The sequence below is a fragment of the Notechis scutatus genome, chromosome 1 (genome assembly GCF_049901735.1).
Source record: "Notechis scutatus isolate UNSWTSFEM ecotype Mainland chromosome 1, rNotScu1.2, whole genome shotgun sequence".
Taxonomy (NCBI): Eukaryota; Metazoa; Chordata; class Lepidosauria; order Squamata; family Elapidae; genus Notechis; species Notechis scutatus.
In genome coordinates this window covers 25903836-25923311 of record NC_142009.1, presented here as the reverse complement: position 1 = coordinate 25923311, position 19476 = coordinate 25903836, and the positions used below count along the sequence as shown (strand labels likewise).

The window sequence follows — 19476 nt, the reverse complement described above, 5'->3', positions numbered from 1 at the left end:
TATTTGTGATTCCAATAAAGTAACCTGCTCAGCCACACCAGACTAGTTTACTGCGGCTTGGAAAAAGCATGTCAGTTGTAGAGATATAGAACAAATTGTTCTAGAGTGCAAGCAGAGGGTTGAAGGAAAGGGGATGGTCGGGCAAACCCTAAAGAGCTGTAGTTTTGGCTCAGAGGTCTTAAAACAGCTGGTGTGAATGTATTCTATTGCTGACTCTTGTCTCTTTATGCAACTAGAATTAACAGCTTGTCTGATACTAGAACTATGACAGGCAAGATGGTAAAGCAGAGTGAGAAGATACATGTCATGCAAGTTGGCAAAGATGAGATTTTCCAGAATTTAGTGGTGGTAGGGGGTAAGAGATCAATTTTATTAAATACTCAAGTTCAAATAGCCTTTTTACTCAGTTTTCCATAAGAGTGAAAATTATGGGAGACCACTAAAAGTTGCAGCATAGCTGGAGTCTCTATACGGTTTATAGCTACCTACTTTGTTGTTTGAAAGAAGTCCTTGGTGTTGACAGCTGATGGAAGAATGTGAGTAGCATTTGTCATGGAAGACAGATTAGGACATGGATTGAATCTTGTCCAAGATCTCTTTAGAAACAATATACTACAAACGTGCAATTTACCACAATAAAGGCAATGGTACAAATTTACTCTTTAAAACTAAAACAGATTCCTAAGAGAGTAACTAAAATGCACTATTCTTAACTCATTTTGAAGACAAAGATGCACATAGGCTTATCAATCGCACTGATGATGTTACCTAGTTAGGTAATGAAACATCTGCAAGCAAACAGCCAAGCTCAGAGAGCACCAAGGACTCCTTAGCTTATTTCCTTATTTATCACCACAGGGAGGAAGGGGGCATGTGAAGCCCTTTCCAAAGAAAGAAAGCGCTTTTACAAATCAAAACACATTTTAATAATGGTTAAGACAACAAAATGGCTCAATGTGAGCAAAATTATTGTCACCAACAAGACTAAGCAATGGGGCAAGAAAGTCTTGTTGATGCTTTAATCGGAGCAGATCTAGGTTTCAGGAGAATCTCCAGATCTATGCAGGAAGAATATGGGATATTATTCCACCAGACTAGCTAGAGGGAGATCAAATCCCTCCTTTCTTAACTTTATGCCATGCAGGAGAATCTCGGGGAGAGAAGTATCACCACATGGCAGAGATACAGCTGGATGGACTATTCCTCATCACTGCCTCTTCTCTTCTGGTACTGATAAAAGCTCCAGTATATTCCATTCATCTGGCCAAACCCTGCCTTTGTCATTCTCTTCAGCTTATCGGTTTCAATATGGCCAACATCCTCTTGTAGTTCATGTTTTGTTGTGTTCTGTATATTCAGATAATTCCAGGATTCTCACAAAAGGCCTTCAATTTGTCAGCTGTGGTTGCTGATGCTCCAAATTGAGCTGCCCCAGGTAAAATTCAGCTGACCGCACTGTGCACCCCAGATGAGATGGTTGTGGGGCAGTCAATCTGTCTCTCTGAATCAAACATGGAACTGAAATGGGCCTGACAGTCAAGGAGAAGCTTGTGGCTGCGGGGGAAAACCAATGCCCGAACACAGTGAAGTCGCACAAGGCCAGACTGACCGCCAGATGCTATCCAGGTATGGCTGTCAAGGTTTGGGCTGAAGCGCACCTGCCAAGAGAAGAAACAAAAGGGTGAAGAAGACTTTAACCATTAACCCACCCATCTCCATTCAGATATATCTCCCTCACAAATCCACGAAGCTCCAGAGAGGATGGGGAAGCCACAGTTTGACACAAAGAAAGATACTGTAAAGTAGCATTTGTCTTTCCTCTCGAGTTGTACAGCCTTTTTTCCTTTTATGTTTACCTTATGTACAGTCTCTAGCTGCATCCGGCCCAGGACAGCTCCTTCTTTTACATCTTTTGGCATGCGTTTCAGGGGCTTCTGCCTAAAGAGGCTCTTGAAAGATGTCTTGGAAGGACAAGGAAAATAAGAATTAAAAGCAGGCCTGGGTAAATCAAGAAAATGAAGCACTTCATCCATTAAGGCTTTTTGATTACAGTTGTCAAACAGTGATTTATTGACTTGGAATGGAGCCTTATCACTCTGAAACACACCACAGAATGGGCGGGCCTGATAGAAGCAGTGCTACATGGAAATTGGAAGTGGGAAACCTGCATCTTGACGTTAATACAAGGAGAGTAGAATAATTATAACCACAGTTTCTGCTGCCTTTGTTAGCATTTAATATATTCAGTGCCAGATCCGTTATCAATAGTTATCTCTACTCTGATAGATACAGGGTCCTGACTGGAATATTTATGAAGCTGAAATGAGTCCCTCTGTCCCCATGTTGTAACTGTTACTGTCCTTGAAGCAGAATTCTGGGATTTCCAAGCCCTCACCAAATCAGAATCCTGGAAGAGAATGACATTCTGGCCCACTGATTCATTGCATGTTTTGCCCACTGTCTGTGGCTTCTCACAGGCTGTTGCCTCTGTTGCAATCTTGTTAAGTGGGTCATTTGGCTGTAAAACTGCTTTGCAGATGAGCTGAAGACACAAAGAGAAATAGGTGTTAAGGATGGCCTCAGACAAGAAATGTTGCATTCCAGTCAATGGTTTAACACAGAGGACAAGTGCAATGACAATTAAGAAGCAGCGATACAAAGCCTAAACCTAGATATTGAGTAGCTGAAGGAATTGATCTGACCCAAACTTTCAGAGACCTTAAACCTCTTTGCTATTGTGACTGAAGTTCTGATTGTCATTAAATCCAGGGAAAGGTTTCTTTTGGGTCATTCATATGCATTCATTAGTTTTCTCAAGTCTCAAAGGCCATACAAATCTAATATTTGTGATCTGGAGCACAGAACGGAACTTCTTCACATCCCCAAATTATGTCCTTAATTTTATCAGGAAACTAAATACCCACACTATTAATACCAATCAAGAGGTTTCTGTTTTTCTCTCTCCTTTTCAAAATTAATATGCTTCCATCGAAACAACATGCTTCTCCTGGAAGACATCCCTTACTTTGCACAACTGGCTACAGTTAATGCATCAATAAGCTTCCCTTTCCTCCACTCAGATCCAACCTGGATCTAGAGCAGGAGTGTCCAACCTTGGCAACTTTAAGACTTGTGGACTTCAACTCCCAGAGTTCCTCAGCCAGCTTTGCTGGCTGAGGAACTCTGGGAGTTGAAGTCCACAAGTCTTAAAATTGCCAAGGTTGGACACCCTGATCTAGAAAGTTGACAGAGGGGTCCATTCTTGTTTCTACCCTCTTTGGTTGGAGATAAAGCTTGTGGGCCTGCCATAGCCTTCCCATTACTCAGTGGCAGCAAAACCTACAAATCGACGGTCTGATGGCCGCTTGACATTTTGTGGGTTGACTGAGAGATCAGGCATCACTGCAGCCACCAATTCCCCGGCGATATCACCAGCAGCCACTGTGTTCAGCCAATCGGATCCAGAGATACTCTGCAAAAAGGATAGAATCATGAGCCTCATTTCCACCTTTCAATGACCCCAGGATAGGTCATATGCTATCCCCTCCTCCTTTACTTGGGAATGCATAACTTACCCATACAGTGCCTTTGCGAGGGAGCACAAAATAGGCTCGAAAGTCACGATAGCCAGCATCCAAATAGTGGATCCCACCAAGTCCATAGCTGCAATATAGAAATGTAAGAAAAATTCATGACACCTGGATATATTTCCAAGTTAATGTAGCACAAACTCTGACATTTGCAATAAGGAGCAGCATCAATGTTGGCATAGACAATAATGCAGCATGTTAGGAAACAATAGTACTATTTGATCTGCAATGTAAGATTCCTGAATGAGAAATACGATTGGCAAAGTGGAAAAAACTGTGTTTGTCCAGTTCTCTGGATTTGCTGCTTCCTCTATTGCTGCTTAAACTTTTCTTGTAAGAAGAAATGAATCCTGGTCATTTGAGAGATCTGAATATATGGAATCTTAATTTCAGACATAAATCTGAAAACCCACCACAATCTCATATTAAATCCTGGTTACCTGTCCACTGCTCAGAATCTTTCCTGCCACAATTAATGAATGCATGATGTGTAATTCAACGAAGACCTTGACATTTAAGATGTGTCCCAAAATAGTTTATAGAATCAGGTTAATTGCTGCTGTCATAGGCAAATCTATTCTGCATTATTTAGCAAATGTCCCAAGGCCCTCATAGTTCAAAGTTATAAGACCAAATCAAGTTGGGGGATATGTAAAAATATCAAAGAGTTACAAGCTAGAATGTGACATTAGTGGATGTTGGTTGGAGGATTTTTTTCAAGTTATCTCTTCTGGGGAAATCACATATTATGAGAACAGAGCAGCTATTTGCCATATCAGAGAAGATCTGACAGTCAGTAAATTGTTGTATTTCCTAAGAATGTGTCAGATTCTACAGTAAACATGCTAAACATCTGCAGGTACCAAGAAATCAAGGCCAATGTCATATAAATCAGTTCCAAAATGAAGCATTTAATTTTCTTCTAAGTGAAATATAGAGCGGGATTTTATTATTCAAATAGTCAAGAGGAAAAGAACTGCAAAAGTTAGGATGAGAAAGACTCAGGGGTCGGATCCAGAGAAAGCCAGGATGATTTGATGGGACAGGTTATCTGGAGAATCCAGCAATGACTGCTCTTTTGGTAATCAATATGCCAGCAGGACAATATGCCAGCAGGGCAGCATTTTAAATTGTTCTGCAAATGGATCAAAGGGTAATTTAGAACTGAAAATGGTAATGAATTAAATAAGCCATGTCTTTTTATTGAATCTTGATTTGATTTAAAGTAATAAGAGAAGTGGGACACATTGATGATTTGGTTAATGCAGATTTTAAAAGATAATGCAGATTTTAAAAGATTGGCTTGCATATCTTTGTAAATACTTCAGGAACTGATTGATAATTGTATCTACTCTTTCTCTATCCTCAAGGAACCCAAACTGTGTTAAGTCCATCTTTCTGATACTCTGCAGAAGCAAACTCACATCAACTTTGGTAACAAGGCAAATTGGAATTGGAATACTTCACAGTTAGTCCATTATTTTAATAACAGAGTATACACACACTCACGAGGCATAGCAGCTATCTTGTGCAACTGTGATCCCACTGTAGGGTAGCAGCCAGGCAATCTCTGTGCTCAAGTAACGCTTGATACTGTTGATAGGTTCATGCAGTCGACGCAAGTCCCAAAATTTGATTTTACGATCATTGCCTGTAGTCACCATGAAATTGCTAGGAATAAAACAGGCAGGCCAGAGCTCACTGGCAGAACATATCTGACACAGAAGTCCCAGATCCCTGGCAGAAATATCCGTCAAACTACCCCAAGTAAATGCCTTGGCCCAAAACTGTGACCCAACGACAAACAGCATGTACAACAGGATAATTGTCTGAACCAATCTGCATCCATAAATTTTGTGGGGAAGGAGAAAGAAAAAAGCATACCCTGGGTGGTCAGAAAGGAGCCAGAAACTGAGAGACTAGTTCTCATCAGTCAGTGATATTTCACATCCTTCCCACCTGTTTGCTTTGCACCACTGGATGTTGCTCACAGCGTGGTCATGGGCCAGGAAGCAACGGAACGGATATAGTTTGAGGGAGCCATCAGGCTGGCGTACTCTTTGTAATAGAGACTTGGTGAGCAGATTCCAGAGAGCCACTGTACCTGAGGAGATGGGATTACAGGCATTAGGCTAGATTTGTGAACCAATATAATTCTTCCCCAACATCTCTAGGTTTATTCCATTCCAAGGATTTTTTTTGGTTTCCTCTTACCATCATAGAAACCTGCAGCCAAATGCTCATGAGGCTTGGTTGGCATCCAGGCCAAGCTGAAACACTGCCCACATTCGGAGGAATTCCCAGCCTGAATGGAGCCTACCTGTAAAGTGGCCACATACTGGACCTTTAGAGAACAAGATAAGGCTAATATTAAGACAATAATGGAAGAACCCAAGCCATGGTAAATCACTTCCTCTAAATGCATAAGGTTCCATAACTAATTTCACACATCTCATTTTCAATGTTACAAGTAATGGGGGAAAAAGCCTATTTGGTTTATCTGAGGCCTTACAGAACCACTATCAATCAGAATAAATAGTTGCTAGATATCACAGAGCAGAAAGTGGACTATATCTTACATTAACTTCTTTGTGTGGGATGGGGGAATGAAAATGAGCTATTTTCAGAGCATCTTTTTTTGAAAGTATTTATACAAGTATCTAATGAGAAAGGATTTAGATCTGGGAAGCTTTAAAAATTGCCATGACAAGTGGGAATCTGAAAGATCCATCTTGGAACTCAATATGTATCCTGCTTTTAAATGATTTTTTTTTTCAAGGAAATAATAGAAGATACCTTGCAGATGACATGCCGAGGGGAAGGTCCACCTAGAAGAGAGGACAATCAAATAGTAGCAGAAATACCTATACCTCGTTCTGCATTTTCTCTTTGAATGTAATTGGACAAAGGAAGATATCCAGGGGGAAAGGTGGGGGAGAAGGGAAAAGTTAACCAATGCTTTGGCGTGAAAAACAAGATTCGGCTTTGCTACACTATAATCACTTGGCTTTAGTAAAGTGTAGCGATGGAGTCCAGAGTCTTTCTTTCCTAACTGACCAAGTTGGGACAGCTGACAGTGCTACTCATAACTCAAGTTACAGAAAACTTACACACAATCATGGAACCATTATTCCTCCTAAATTCTGACTTGCAAAGTTAAAAGTATAATAGTTAAAAGTATAATAGTATAATAGTTAAGACTATTTAGGTTCTTGTTTTTTTAATTGGAAGATATACTAGTTTTGTTACTGAAGGCCCAGCTTCACACTAACTGAAGATATTTTTCAATAACGATAATTTGCTTAGAATACAGTAAAAGTAATGAGACTGCTATTAAAATGTTTTAGAGAACCATGGTGCAGAATGCCACAATGTTATTACTTTATGGAACACAAAGAATCATATTACACTTATTATCTGATAATTGTTCCTATTGTCTATTTGACTTCAAGTCTACTTCAAAACAATACTGGCCCAGAATTTTGATAGAATACTGTTCTGATGTAGTCATGCATAGATTTTGAGGAAGGGGAGGAATGCCCACAGCATGGTTGATGCACAGCTTCTGAGAGGGCTGTACCCAAGCAAGAGCTTTGTGTTGGTGCCCCCACTATAAGACAAGCATCTTCCCGAGTTCAAATAAAAGCTATTCAATGTGTTTTGCCACAGATGGAGCTGTTCATATAGAGTTCTATAGATTTTTTAAAAAATAACTGCTGTTCTGAATCTCTACTTTAATTCTGCAAAATCAGTTTTGTGTTTAAATGAAGAATAGTAAACAATAAATTAGCAATAATTTATTACTAAGTTACTACTATGTAATAAATGGGTATATCAGTCTTTCATCTTCAGAATTGTTTTTACTAATCACAGGGACAAATGGAAAAATAGGTGTGTACAATACAATGACTGTATATCTTTCAACATAATCTGATACAAAGGAATGGAAGAAAAGGAGCCGAGTCCCAACTCTACTCCTCTCTTGGGACTAATTTTCCACTATCATCTTTGAAAAGGTCAGTGCTGCACACCCAGTCCCCATGATCATCAATCATTCTTGCAGACAGATGTAATTATAAGCATCATTAATTTATATGGTTGACTAAGCACACAGCTTGCACACCCTGCACCAGGCCCCAAAATGAGTGCATCCGGTCGTGGAGTAGCCTTTGTTACCCACATCACTCACTGCACTGCACGTGAGAACAAAAATGACTAAACATCTTCTCAGGGACAACAAAAGCTAAATTAGGACATTTTTTTCAACAGAGCTGTAAAAATTCTTTCAACCAAAAAGTCTGAATTTTAGAAAGAACAAGATCATAATTGGAAAGCCACAACTTTGACTTAGCGTGTTGAGACAATTTGAAGTGGGAAAGATATATTTATTATTATCAGATAGTGTTGCACTTCAGATAAAGATGCTGCAAATCTCATCATGATCATTTGAAGAACAGCATTTAGCTTTTCGTAAATGGTTTTAGCTCTGTATTCCCCTGGACTAAATCTGAATGAGTTCTCTAGGCAAAGAGTGCTAGTAATATGAAAATAAGACTTTACGGGTAGCACATGGCTATTTCCTAAGACACCACAGAGAATCATCTCTCTCACAATTGATGGTAGGACAATGCCTCTCGTAATAATTAGTACTATCTCTTCTTCCAATCATTTAACTTGGATAGAACACCTGGTCTTTCTAACAGTACCCCTCCTTTTCCGTTCGGGTAAGACATCCTGAACAGACAACATCCAACAATGCAGGTACCTGCCTGTCTTCTTCCTATTTTTTACAGCTATTCCTACCTGTTACCTGTGTTCTTCGGTAGGCATTCAAGTCTTCCACATGGGGAAGGCTGTACAGCAACACTTTGCCACTAGAAAAAGCTACAGCCAGTAGTCCCAACCGACTCATGTGAGGGAGCTGCATGGGATATAAACCAAAGTGAAAGATAATTATACTTCATGTCCCATTTGGGAAACTTCCATTTCCATCACCCACAAATATGGAAGAACTGAATTAAACAGTCATTGAAGTGCAAGCCTCCACTTTAAAGCACCTGTGACAGGCTGAAGTACACCCAGCAAAGCGGATTTCAATGATTCCCTCATTAATAAATTCTATCATTAGGTTTTATGTAACATTCAACGAAAAGCTTCCTTTATATAATAGAAGACTACCTGTATCCTCAGGCTTAGAAAATAGAGAACATGTCGTTCCCTTCTTCTGAGTGACATTCCTTCAACTTCTTGGGTGAAGAATATAGACTGTTAAATTTCACTGTAATTTTCAGCTTGATTCTTTAATTTATCAAGATCTTTTTGAATTTTGCTTTTGTTTTCTGTGGAATTACCTGATAACGTCTATTGTATTTCACCCTGTTTTGTATCATCTGTGAATTTGATAGTAACTTTGACATAAAGAGAATGCTTAATCAATATGTTGAAGATAAAATCCTACCATATGATATCCTAACCCTGCAGTATCTAAATACACTGAGTATCTAAAGTCCAGGCAAACATTTGGCCCAGATAACCTCTTGGCCCCAATTCTCACCTTGCGCTGAGTAATAGGGAGTTCCCAAGCTCCACTGGGACAAAATTTCATGTCCCAAATACAACCATGATCAGTGGCAATTGCATATGCAAGTCCTGGCTTGGTAACAGACCTGGAAAAAAGAATGAAGAAAAAAAATCGAAGCCTTTGGGTCATGCCATTCCCCCATGTCATAGTAAATGCATAATTCTTTTGCATATTCCCCAGTGCAGAAGATACAAGGATCTTTGAAGATTAGGCTGAAAGGATAATTAAGAGGAGATTCTCCTTGGCTACTCCTGGCTTATTATGTGTGTCTTGCTCCTTCTTGTACTATCTCATAAAACAAATATAACATATCTGAGAGGCAGAAAATTGGCTCCACGGGAAGCAATGTATCTAATACAGCTGTTCTCTTCCCATAAAACCCTAGTTCAGGAAACTCCCTAATGATGTGCTCCAATTTAATTGCTAGTGATGTTGGAATCTGAGTTAATTCAGCCACAATTCCTACAGCACTGCTTAATCCTCAGCTACAATGCAGGATGTGATATCTCCATAGGAATGAAACAAAATAATGTTTTTACAACAGACACAAAGTTTGCTTACAACTCACCCTTTGTCTTCCTGGATAGGTCCAAGCTCCCAGAGCTGAAGCAGAGCTGGTCCTGTATGGATTTGTGACAAAGAATGCTGAACATTCATTCTGGGATTGCAGTAGATAGCCACATACTGAGATGCCACAGAGCCTTCAGGGGTTGGGCACCACTCCAAAGCCCAGACAGGACCCCCAACAAAGAAAGTCATGTCTAAGCGGTCGTCATGAGGTTGTAAGGCATTAAATCTACCAGGCAGGAAAAGAAAGAAACCATTGCATAATAGCTGACCTTGCATGCAGCATCTAACATTTAAAAGTTTACTGGATACTTTGGAAGGAAAAAAAAGACATCACTGTGGCTTAGACCATATAGAGATGGTAACACTATTCAGTGAGATGGAACAAAGAATTGTTATAATTGATGTAAAACAAGCATGGGAAATCTCAGGTACCCCATCCAACTCATGGGGCTTCAAAGTAAGGTTCCTCCCCCTTAACTGCCCCCTATCAGTCATTTCCCCAGAGATTCCCTAAATGTAATATTTCCCATAAGCTTTCCCTTGTGGACAAAACTAGTTGCATAAGCACACACCTGTTAATCCTGTAGAAGACATTGCTGCTTTCTTGCAAACCTTCTCTCTTGATAGAGAAGAGTGGGGACTTGGTCTCAGCAGGAAGGAATTCATCTGCTTCACTTTGGAAAATAGAAGAGAACAGAATGGGAACTCATCTGATGTTCGCTTTGTTATAAGAAATCGTTAGCATTTAAATGCCTGAAAACAGACTAGGGTACAAAGATTTATTCTGTGCAGGAGGATACACAGAATCTTTCAGGTGGCAATATTCTTGATCTTGCCATGCTGTCTTATGTGCTATGCTGCATTGATGTAGAGAAAATGACCACCAATGGCTCTTTCTTAAAAGTATAAGGAATTACCAGGACTACAGATCAGAATGGAAATGTAGGAGACGACAGGAAAGTCAAACCAAACATTCCAGAAGACACTAACAAAATGTTTCTGTATTATACCTAAGAATCTAAATGGACATATGAATTATATCATCAGGACTTGAGTCAAAGGAGACTTTATCATTTATTGGCTCATGTGCCCTTTAATTATCTATTTGGTTCTAGGTATGTCACATTTTATTCTTTTGTCAGAAGGCCATTCACCTCTCTGAGAGAAAAATCCACTTCTGGGCAGAGGGAATCCACTCTGGAAACTCCCAGTGGGAATGGTGCTGCTCACGTCTAAGGGACAAAGGAAGTACAACTGCATCAGAGAAATGCAATTTACATAAAAGGAATCAGTGTAACAATCAGTGTACAACAACCAACTTGTCTGTGGTTTGATGCAATACTATAGTAGTCCTAGCAAAATGAGAAAGCACATTCAATAAGTACTGGATACATTTGAGTCTTTTGAACTTGCATCAATCTGAATGCTCAAAAATAGGAGTCCTTTGGAAGATGTTGCAACAAACAACTTACTGCTTAGATTTTCTTCTGAATTTCTCCAATCAGGCAAACAAGATATAAACCTTGGATTAAAAGGGGAACGGGTTGTTTTTTTTTTTTTGTTAAGCTTCAGTGAAGAAAGGATTTGGCACTTGTCATTTCCTAGATTTCCCCTTTCCAAGCTTATTTTGCCATAGCTACATGAACACAACTCCGCAACATTCATCTAGCATTGTCTAATCTTTGCCTAACTATCTAGGAAAGTGCCAAGAAGTTGCATCCTTTCCTGAAGGAGCACAGATCTCAGAGAATCCAGTCCCTCCCAAGTATTTCAAGCTTTCCTAAACAAAGCCAACATAGCCAAAACTAGTATTTTTCTCTCTTGTACACATACATTTTGTCATAAGTCTTGACTCTTGCAAATCAGGAACTTTATTGTCATATTTCTCTTTCTGACATTCTAAAAACATTTTGTCAAAATTAAAAGGAATTTAATTTTGGTCCTGATGACTGACCCGGATTGGATTACCTAAAAGGAATTAGCTTTTTTTTCCCCCCTTGGCTCTCTCTTCAAGGTCTTTCATTATCTTCATATCCACTTAAATAAAGGATACACTTTAGACACTTTGTTCAATTTTATCACAGGTTAAAATCACCTTCAGAGATTTTTAAATAACTACCACCCGCGGTCAAACTTGACTCAACATTTCTGTTTCCTCAAAGAAGTAGAATCTCTTCACTCACTTAGGCAAAATATTTTTGTATGAACGGAGGTGGTTCTGCTTCTAGTCATAAGCCAGCCAAGCTTGAACATCCAGAGGCCTCATTATCACTGCCCAATCCACACTCATTTAGACTTAAACTACAAGGTCTGATGATTGCTGGAGAGCCCATTCTTTAAAACAGTGACAGTAGGTACTCAAAAGCAGTCACGTGTACATCAGCCAGCCAGAACTAGTTGAAGCACTGAACTTTCAGGAAACAAAACAATGCAGCAGAAACCTGCCTTTCCTCCCTCCAGCCACATTCCTGTTCCTCAATTCTCCCAATCACTGAGTGAAATCTAATACTCACAAGCGGTGAGTGATGGAGAGAGACTTCCATATAGGGCCCATCATGGAATTGTGCAAGCCATTGGAACCAAATTCTCGGCGCTGAGCTTTGGACCTCTATGGGAAAAAAGGAAGTCAAACACAGAGGCCCCAAAGCCACCCTCCCAAATTCTGGCAACAAGAATCTCTGCCAACTGATTCCAGAAGCCCAGGGCTTTTTTCTTCAGGTGGTGTTCCCTTCCAACATACCACCAGGTGAAGTATTCAATCCCCCCAGAAATACAACGAAGCCATCTCAGGTTTTGGTTACCACTGGTTTGCATGAGCTGGACTCCCTCTCAGTCTTCACAGCCTCATTCATCACTAGGTCATAATGCTCTTCTTCCTCCTCCTCCTGCAGAAAGCTTTCTTCTGAGGGGACAAAGTCCACATCTTCCTCCTTTTCCAGCTTCTGTTCTTTTGGCTTACGGCCTCGTCGTTTCCTAGGGGGCTCCTCAGTTCTAGGGGTCTCCTTTGGGATTTCGTTGCAAGGAGGAGCCTGGTATGCAGATGTCAATTCTTCAGCCAGTTCCTGTAGATACAGAAGGGCTCTTGGAAAGAGGAAGGGAGGAAAACGTAAGTTCATAAGCTGAGCTGTGGTTAAGAATCAGCTTCATTTTACACATATCTCATTTCCAAATCTCCAAAAGAATAGTGGTGGGTAGGTTAGAATCATAGGCCTCAAGCTCCTTGGGATAACAGATTTACTTATTCTGTACCTCTTCCAAGAACCCAAAAGAGGAAAAGTTTTTCATAGACAGTTGACAGTTTTCTTGCTGAATCTGACAAACATTATCAAATAGAGATGGTGGGGGTTTACAATGTTGATTTGATCTCTCTGTTTTACACAGTTTGATTCAATAACCATCTGATTAACATTTATTATACTAATTATAATTGGTATAATTTGTTATAACTAAGGCTATGTTCCAGCAGGGCTTTTTGTTTTTTTAAAGAAAAGCAAGCTACTTCTTTCCACCCTAAAATAACGGTATAACACATATGCTTTACCCAGCAGAATTCAGTGGTAGGTTCCTTCTCTCACTTACGCTTTAGCTGCCCGGCGCTTTGGTCGTCCACCAGGCATGGTCTCAAGAGAATCCAGGCTCTCGTTGCTCTTCTGCTGGCAGAGGGACTCGGATGACTGATTGTCCAGGCCTTGAGCTAGCCTCAGTAACAGGAGCTCTTCTTTGGACTTGCGGCCTCGCTTCTTTGGCACTTTAACAGGAAGAGAGGAGCCATTTTCCGATGGCCCGGGGCCTCCGCTTGGTCCCTTGGGATCTTTGGGAATGGGATCTTTGCGGACAGAGACTTTCTTTCGGGGTTTCCGCCCACGGGAATGCTTCTTTATGGCTGGGATAGCTGATGGCACCTCGGTCGAAAGAGAGGAAACTGGAACTGGGGAAGGACATGGTTCATCTCCTTGGAAAGAAAGGAAGAAAAAAAGTATTGTCTTAGATGTCCTCCTATGCTGAAGGTACAAGGGGCCATCGTGAAACACAACTTAATTGCTATCACCCTCTATTTCGTATGCAGGAAGACCCACTGCAAAGTCCTGCAACTGCTTCCACATCATCCTGCACCCCAACAAGCTCCTGGGCTATATTCCACATCATCCTGCACCCCGACAAGTTCCTTGACTATATTCCATACTTCAAACATTTTTGCCCCTGCAGATTAGTCTCCAAATCACCTTAAGAACCTGGTGAGCTCAGCTCCACAGACCCTTTCTTTCACCCTAATGGGCCAAAACCCTTTTTGAAGCAATTGTAGATATCCAAGCTTTCTTGAATTTTTGCAGACTAGATTTCTCTTTAGATTTCTTCTAGCTCTGAGGTGTATGTACACCATTGGAGAATGTAGTGTGGCACACTCATTTCCGTTCAGTGAAGTGGAAATCAAGGCTGTAATGTCCTCAATGTAATTGGCTGGTGCTATGGCTTCCCCGTTCCCCGTCAACCCTTACTTTGAGATCTAATGAGGTTCCCACTACCAAGAAGCGGTTTCTTTACTGATGCAGAAAGAAAACAGAAAGGGGGGAAAATGAATTGTTTCATTTTGCATTTCTCTAAAATAAAATCATATTACATTTGCCAAGACAATGCAGCCAAAAATGCATCTGAAAACATACCAAGAGTTTCCACATGACCGATCTCTCCTTCTTGTCCCCTTAGCTGCTTAGGAAGCAGTTCTTCTTCCACGGCTTCTAGATGTCTTTTCTTGCAGCAAGAGCTCTGCTGCTCTGGCCATTCTTCTTGAAGGCAGATTTCCACACCAGGGGCAACTGCTGGTTCTGTGTTACTTAAACCTATATCAGCTGAAGCCAATCCTTCCACTACTGATTTATTCTGCCCGTCCCAGTGAGGTTTTCTCAAGGAAGATGCTGTGCACAAAGTCTGACTGATATTTCCATCCTGTTGGTCAATGGCTTCCCTCACTATTCCCATTTCACAGCTTGGTGTGAGACAAGGTTCCATCAAGACACCACAGCTCCTCAGACAGGTGCCACTCTTTTCATCTTGCACATCACTTGGCCTGCAAAAATAGGACGAGAAAAGCAAAGGACAAAACAGACAAGGGAAATCCATGTTACTCATGTGAACGTTAAAAAAAAATGCAGCACCACTAAAACCGGTATCAAAAATAGCTAAAAATGGAATAGAATCTCATCTGAATAAACATCTCAATTAGTAAGAACATCATAAGGCAAAATAATATACAAATTGACAATGATTCAGTTCATGAAAAAAGCCCATATAAATAAATATATTTTTGGCAGTTTGTACAAGGACAAAAAAATGGAAGTAGCCTAGCTTTCAACCCTATGAATAGAATTTGAGACAGCCACACAGTAGAAGGAAATTGTGGTTGCAACAACAAATAGAGTTTTATTATTTGAAAATACCATAAATATAGTTATGGTTATGAGTTCATAAAGATATATGTATATTATACAATGAGACTGTGGGATTTTAGAAAATATGATTCAGGATTATTGTTCTGGCTAAAAGCAACATCGTATAAGCACTGCATATTTTGTAGCTATATTTGTACAATTATATACTTTTAAAAGACTCAAAGTCAATAATCACATAATCATATTATTTAAAATCAATAAAATAATGAAACAGAACACTTTTAACCCATTGAATTAAATGAGAGTTCAGTGTAATCAAATAGAAGTAAATGAAAACAGTCATTTATTCATTTTAAAACACACAGAAAATGTATCAGTTACATTTTTTCCTGTAAAGAGTTGGACAAAGATGAAACTCTCCAAAAAGATTTACTGTATGCATTCAAGAACAAGCAACACTTAGTTGAGGGTCATATCTGCAAAATCTAAATTATTTTTTCCTTCCAGATCCAGGGTGCTGTATAGCCTTATTAGCTACAATTAAACATTGATTAATAGAAGATGAAGGGATTAAAATTTTGATAGTTTAGAGAAATGGACTGAAAATAATAGAATAAAATGGACAAATGCAATGTTCTTCACCAATTAACAGAATACAAGTATAGAACAATGGATTGCCCAGCATACTTGTGAAAAGTATTTTTAATTGTAGATGACCAAAAACTACCAATGAATCCACAATGTAGCATGGAGGCAAAGTAAACATAACTTTTGACTGGATCAACAGAAATAGATTCACCAAATTCACTATGTAATAGTTCCACAATTTCTCCATTTACAAAAGTCCAATTTGAATATTTTGCCTACTTGTGGGTGTTATACTTTAAAAACATTCAGGCTAACTCCAATAGTTTCAGAAAAGGGCAAAAAGAAAACTGAGGAAGAAAACTTGAAGAATTAAAATATTTTAACCATGAAAAACAAGAGGGAATACCACTTTTCTACAAACGTGGCATAGAAGGTAGTAAATATTTATTTATATTATCCCAGAAAGCAGGACATAGAATAACAGATTTAAGTTATAAGCAGGCAGATTCTCCTTGGATGGGAAGGGAAGGGAGAGTTCCTAACAATAAAAGTAAGTTGATAGTGGAACTAATGACTAAAAGTGAGTTTTGTTTAGTTGAATCTGCTGAAGCATAAGATAACTAACCTTTATCATAGGAGCTTTAATTTAGATTCTTGTGCTAAGGGGCTGGAGTTGATTATTTAAATCCGTTCAAATCAATGAAAACCAGAGTGCTGGAAGAGAAATGTAATTGTACACTGTTTTCAAATACAGGTATATGATATCATATTATGTCCATAATGAAAGACTGCGCTACTTGCCAAATGCTTTTAGAGCAAAGTTCAAATGTTGCTTTCTACAGCTTGAAAGAATTGTGAATCTATCTCCTTATTAAGAACAGGAGAAGTACCGTAAATATGTCCCTGCTTTCAGGGGCTCTTTATCAGATTTACTTGGTCTTCTCTTGAATTACTCTAGTCTAAAGCTATGGAATGCATCTCTGTAGGAATTACACTTCCTGTCAGTTTTTGTTTTCGGGTAAGCAGCTAAGACTTTTCAGCAGGTTTTTCAATGAGTACTGCTAATAATTTTAATAGTTTGGATCAATATATTGTTATAAATTTTTAACAGCTTGAATAACATGAGTAAAAAAAATGAGCTGAAATAAGTGTATTATTATTTTATTGGAGTCTTTGTTTACTCCAGGACAATACAATCCAGTAATAATGTAATTAAAATATATTTAACATACATAATTCTCTTCATAATTCAGTTATGAACTGCATAGGCAAACTGCAATTGCCATCCTGAGTCTATTTCTGGAAAGCAAAGAAGAGTGAAGTTGGCAAGAGCTGCTTTTCCATAGCAGGATCAGCTCTTTAGGCTAGCCTTCTTAGGAAATTACCCAGTGATGCCACTATTATATGAATCAACATGACAGTGTATGTTATTGATCGATCAGGGTTTTTTATTTTATACATTTTAAAATAGACACAGTGGATGTTTTAGCTATTCTATATATCATGTAAATATTCAAGATACTTGACTGTATTGAAGCTATCCCATTTCTGAATGCTGCTGCTAAAAATCCATGGTTTTGTCATTAAAAGAGGCTGCTATTTAAAAAAAAAACACCATTTGATTTCTTTTCATTTGGCTTGAAAAAATCTATGTTAAGCCACGTTTCAACAGTATTCTAAATTGCTGAACATTCTACAATTCTAGTTTCAAAATCTCTGGACAATTTGCTTAGTCCCCGTGGTTTCTGGCTTTTGCAATGCTTTCATGATCGTTTTATAAAACCGTTCAATCATGATAATCTACAAGGCTTTAAAGTGAATAAAACGAAGGGAGAGTTGCCATCTGCTCGTAGTGGAAGAGGGAAAAGCACGAATTTAAATCACCAAAGGGCGGAGAAGCGTCCATTGCACAGCCAAGACTCGACCCAGATCTTTCCTCTACCCAAAGGCGCTGGCGAGGAGGATTTTTTTCCCCCTCCAGAGGCGGAAATTGAGGTTTCGCACTAGAGGCGGGGAGCGGGGGTGGGGACTCCAGGGAAGAGTGTCTTTTGGACTGTCTTTGTTCCCTTGTTTCACGCCCTTACGGCGGTTTCACGCCCCTACGGGGTGACAACAAGGGACCGCATCGTGGGCAGCCACCCCTCCCCGCAGTGACGAGCGAAAAGGCTCCTCAAAGGTGGCCTGCCAGATGCAGGCGGCCTCAGCCTCACCTTGTTCTCCCAGCATGGAAACCGGTGTCTGGCTGGAGCAGCAAAGATGGCGGACGTTACAAGGATAATAGCGATGACCCGAAACTCTGGCGTCACTTCCGGTACCTAGTCTTCCCTCCGCTCTGGTGACGAAAACATTTAGTCTCCGCCCCCTGCCTGAAGTCTAGATAGAATCAAGAGAACATTATTTTGCACCACGATGTACTTCGGGAAATGCCGCTGTCGGAGTATCTATTTATTTATTTTATTTATTTTGATTTGTCAATTGTTTACAAGATAATAAGTACAAGTGTATACATAGTTGTGAATATATGAAATGGGTACATATAAGAAAAATAAAAGAATAAGAGAAACAATAGGACAGGGACGGTAGGCACGTTGGTGCGCTTATGCACGCCCCCTACAGACCTCTTAGGAAAGGGGTGAGGTCAATAGTAGACAGTCTAAGGTTAAAGTTTTTGGGGTTTGGGGAAGAGACTACAGAGTCGGGTAGAGTATTCCAGACATTGACCACTCTATTGCTGAAGTCGTATTTCCTGCAATCAAGTTTGGTGCGGTTTACTTTGAGTTTGTATCTGTTGTGTGCTCTTGTGTTGTTATGGTTAAAGCTGAAGTATTCATTGACAGGTAGGACATTGCAATGTATGATTTTATATACCATGCTTAAGTCGGACCGAAGACGGCGTAATTCGAGGTTTTCTAGTTTTAGAATTTCGAGTCTGGTGGCGTAAGGTATTCTATAACGGGTAGAAGAGTGGAGAACTCTTCTTGTGAAATACTTCTGGACTTTCTCAATTGTGTTAATATCACATACGTGATAAGGATTCCAGACTGATGAACTGTATTCGAGTATTGGTCTAGCAAATGTTTTGTATGCTCTGGTTAGTAGTGAGATATTACCAGAGAAAAAGCAACGTAGGATTAGGTTAACAACTCTTAATGCCTTTTTGGCTATGTAGTTGCAGTGAGCTCTAGCACTTAGATCATTAGAGGTGAGTATTCCCAGGTCCTTTACAGAGCTTGGGTCATCAACAAGATCTTGACTATTCAGCTTGTATTTTATTTTCTGATTTTTTTACCAATATATAAGACAGAGCATTTATTTGTTGAGATTTGGAGTTGCCATATGTTAGACCATTCAGATACATAGTCTAGATCTTTTGAAGGGTAGTAGTATTGTCTGTGGTATTGAACAGCTTTACATCATCAGCGAAGAGACGCAATTGCTCTTGATATGATCACAAAGGTCGTTTATGTAGATTATGAAGAGAGTTGGTCCTAGAACACTGCCTTGGGGAACACCACTATTGACAGGTACTGGATTTGATAGGCGTTCCCAATTTTGACCATTTGTTGTCTGTTTGACAGGAATGCTTCTATCCAGTTATTCAGTTGTCCAGAGATACCATAAGATTTTATTTTTAGGAGTAGTTTGTCGTGTACCACTGAATCAAAGGCTTTGCAGAAGTCTATGTAGATTGCGTCTATTGCTTTGCCCTGGTCGAGTTGATTAGTCCATATGTTTTTGCAGTGTAAGAGTTGCAGATTAC

At 39.6% G+C, this 19476-nt stretch overlaps 1 protein-coding gene across 5 annotated transcripts; it reads right to left on the bottom strand.

The window, feature by feature from the left end:
• Positions 1 to 344: 344 nt before the first annotated feature.
• On the bottom strand, positions 345 to 18033 carry GTF3C2 (general transcription factor IIIC subunit 2). 5 transcript variants are annotated; one of them, XM_026671609.2, is made up of 19 exons: positions 17927 to 18033; positions 14403 to 14806; positions 13321 to 13693; positions 12543 to 12822; positions 12255 to 12349; positions 10896 to 10973; positions 10314 to 10415; positions 9740 to 9967; positions 9145 to 9256; positions 8394 to 8511; positions 6387 to 6418; positions 5805 to 5934; positions 5550 to 5694; positions 5100 to 5261; positions 3576 to 3663; positions 3344 to 3472; positions 2396 to 2542; positions 1857 to 1961; positions 345 to 1658 (listed from the first exon to the last, which is right to left on the bottom strand). In XM_026671609.2, the coding sequence occupies exons 2-19, from the start codon at positions 14746 to 14748 to the stop codon at positions 1443 to 1445; spliced, it is 2886 nt and encodes a 961-aa protein (XP_026527394.2). In that variant the 5' UTR covers positions 14749 to 14806; positions 17927 to 18033; the 3' UTR covers positions 345 to 1442. The 5 variants fall into 5 exon arrangements, 3 of the variants coding, with proteins under 3 accessions (XP_026527394.2, XP_087815376.1, XP_087815382.1); XM_087959250.1 differs by lacking the exon at positions 5100 to 5261; XM_087959256.1 differs by lacking the exons at positions 345 to 1658; positions 1857 to 1961 and having other exon boundaries at positions 2408 to 2542; positions 3273 to 3472.
• Between the last annotated feature and the right edge of the window lie 1443 nt (positions 18034 to 19476).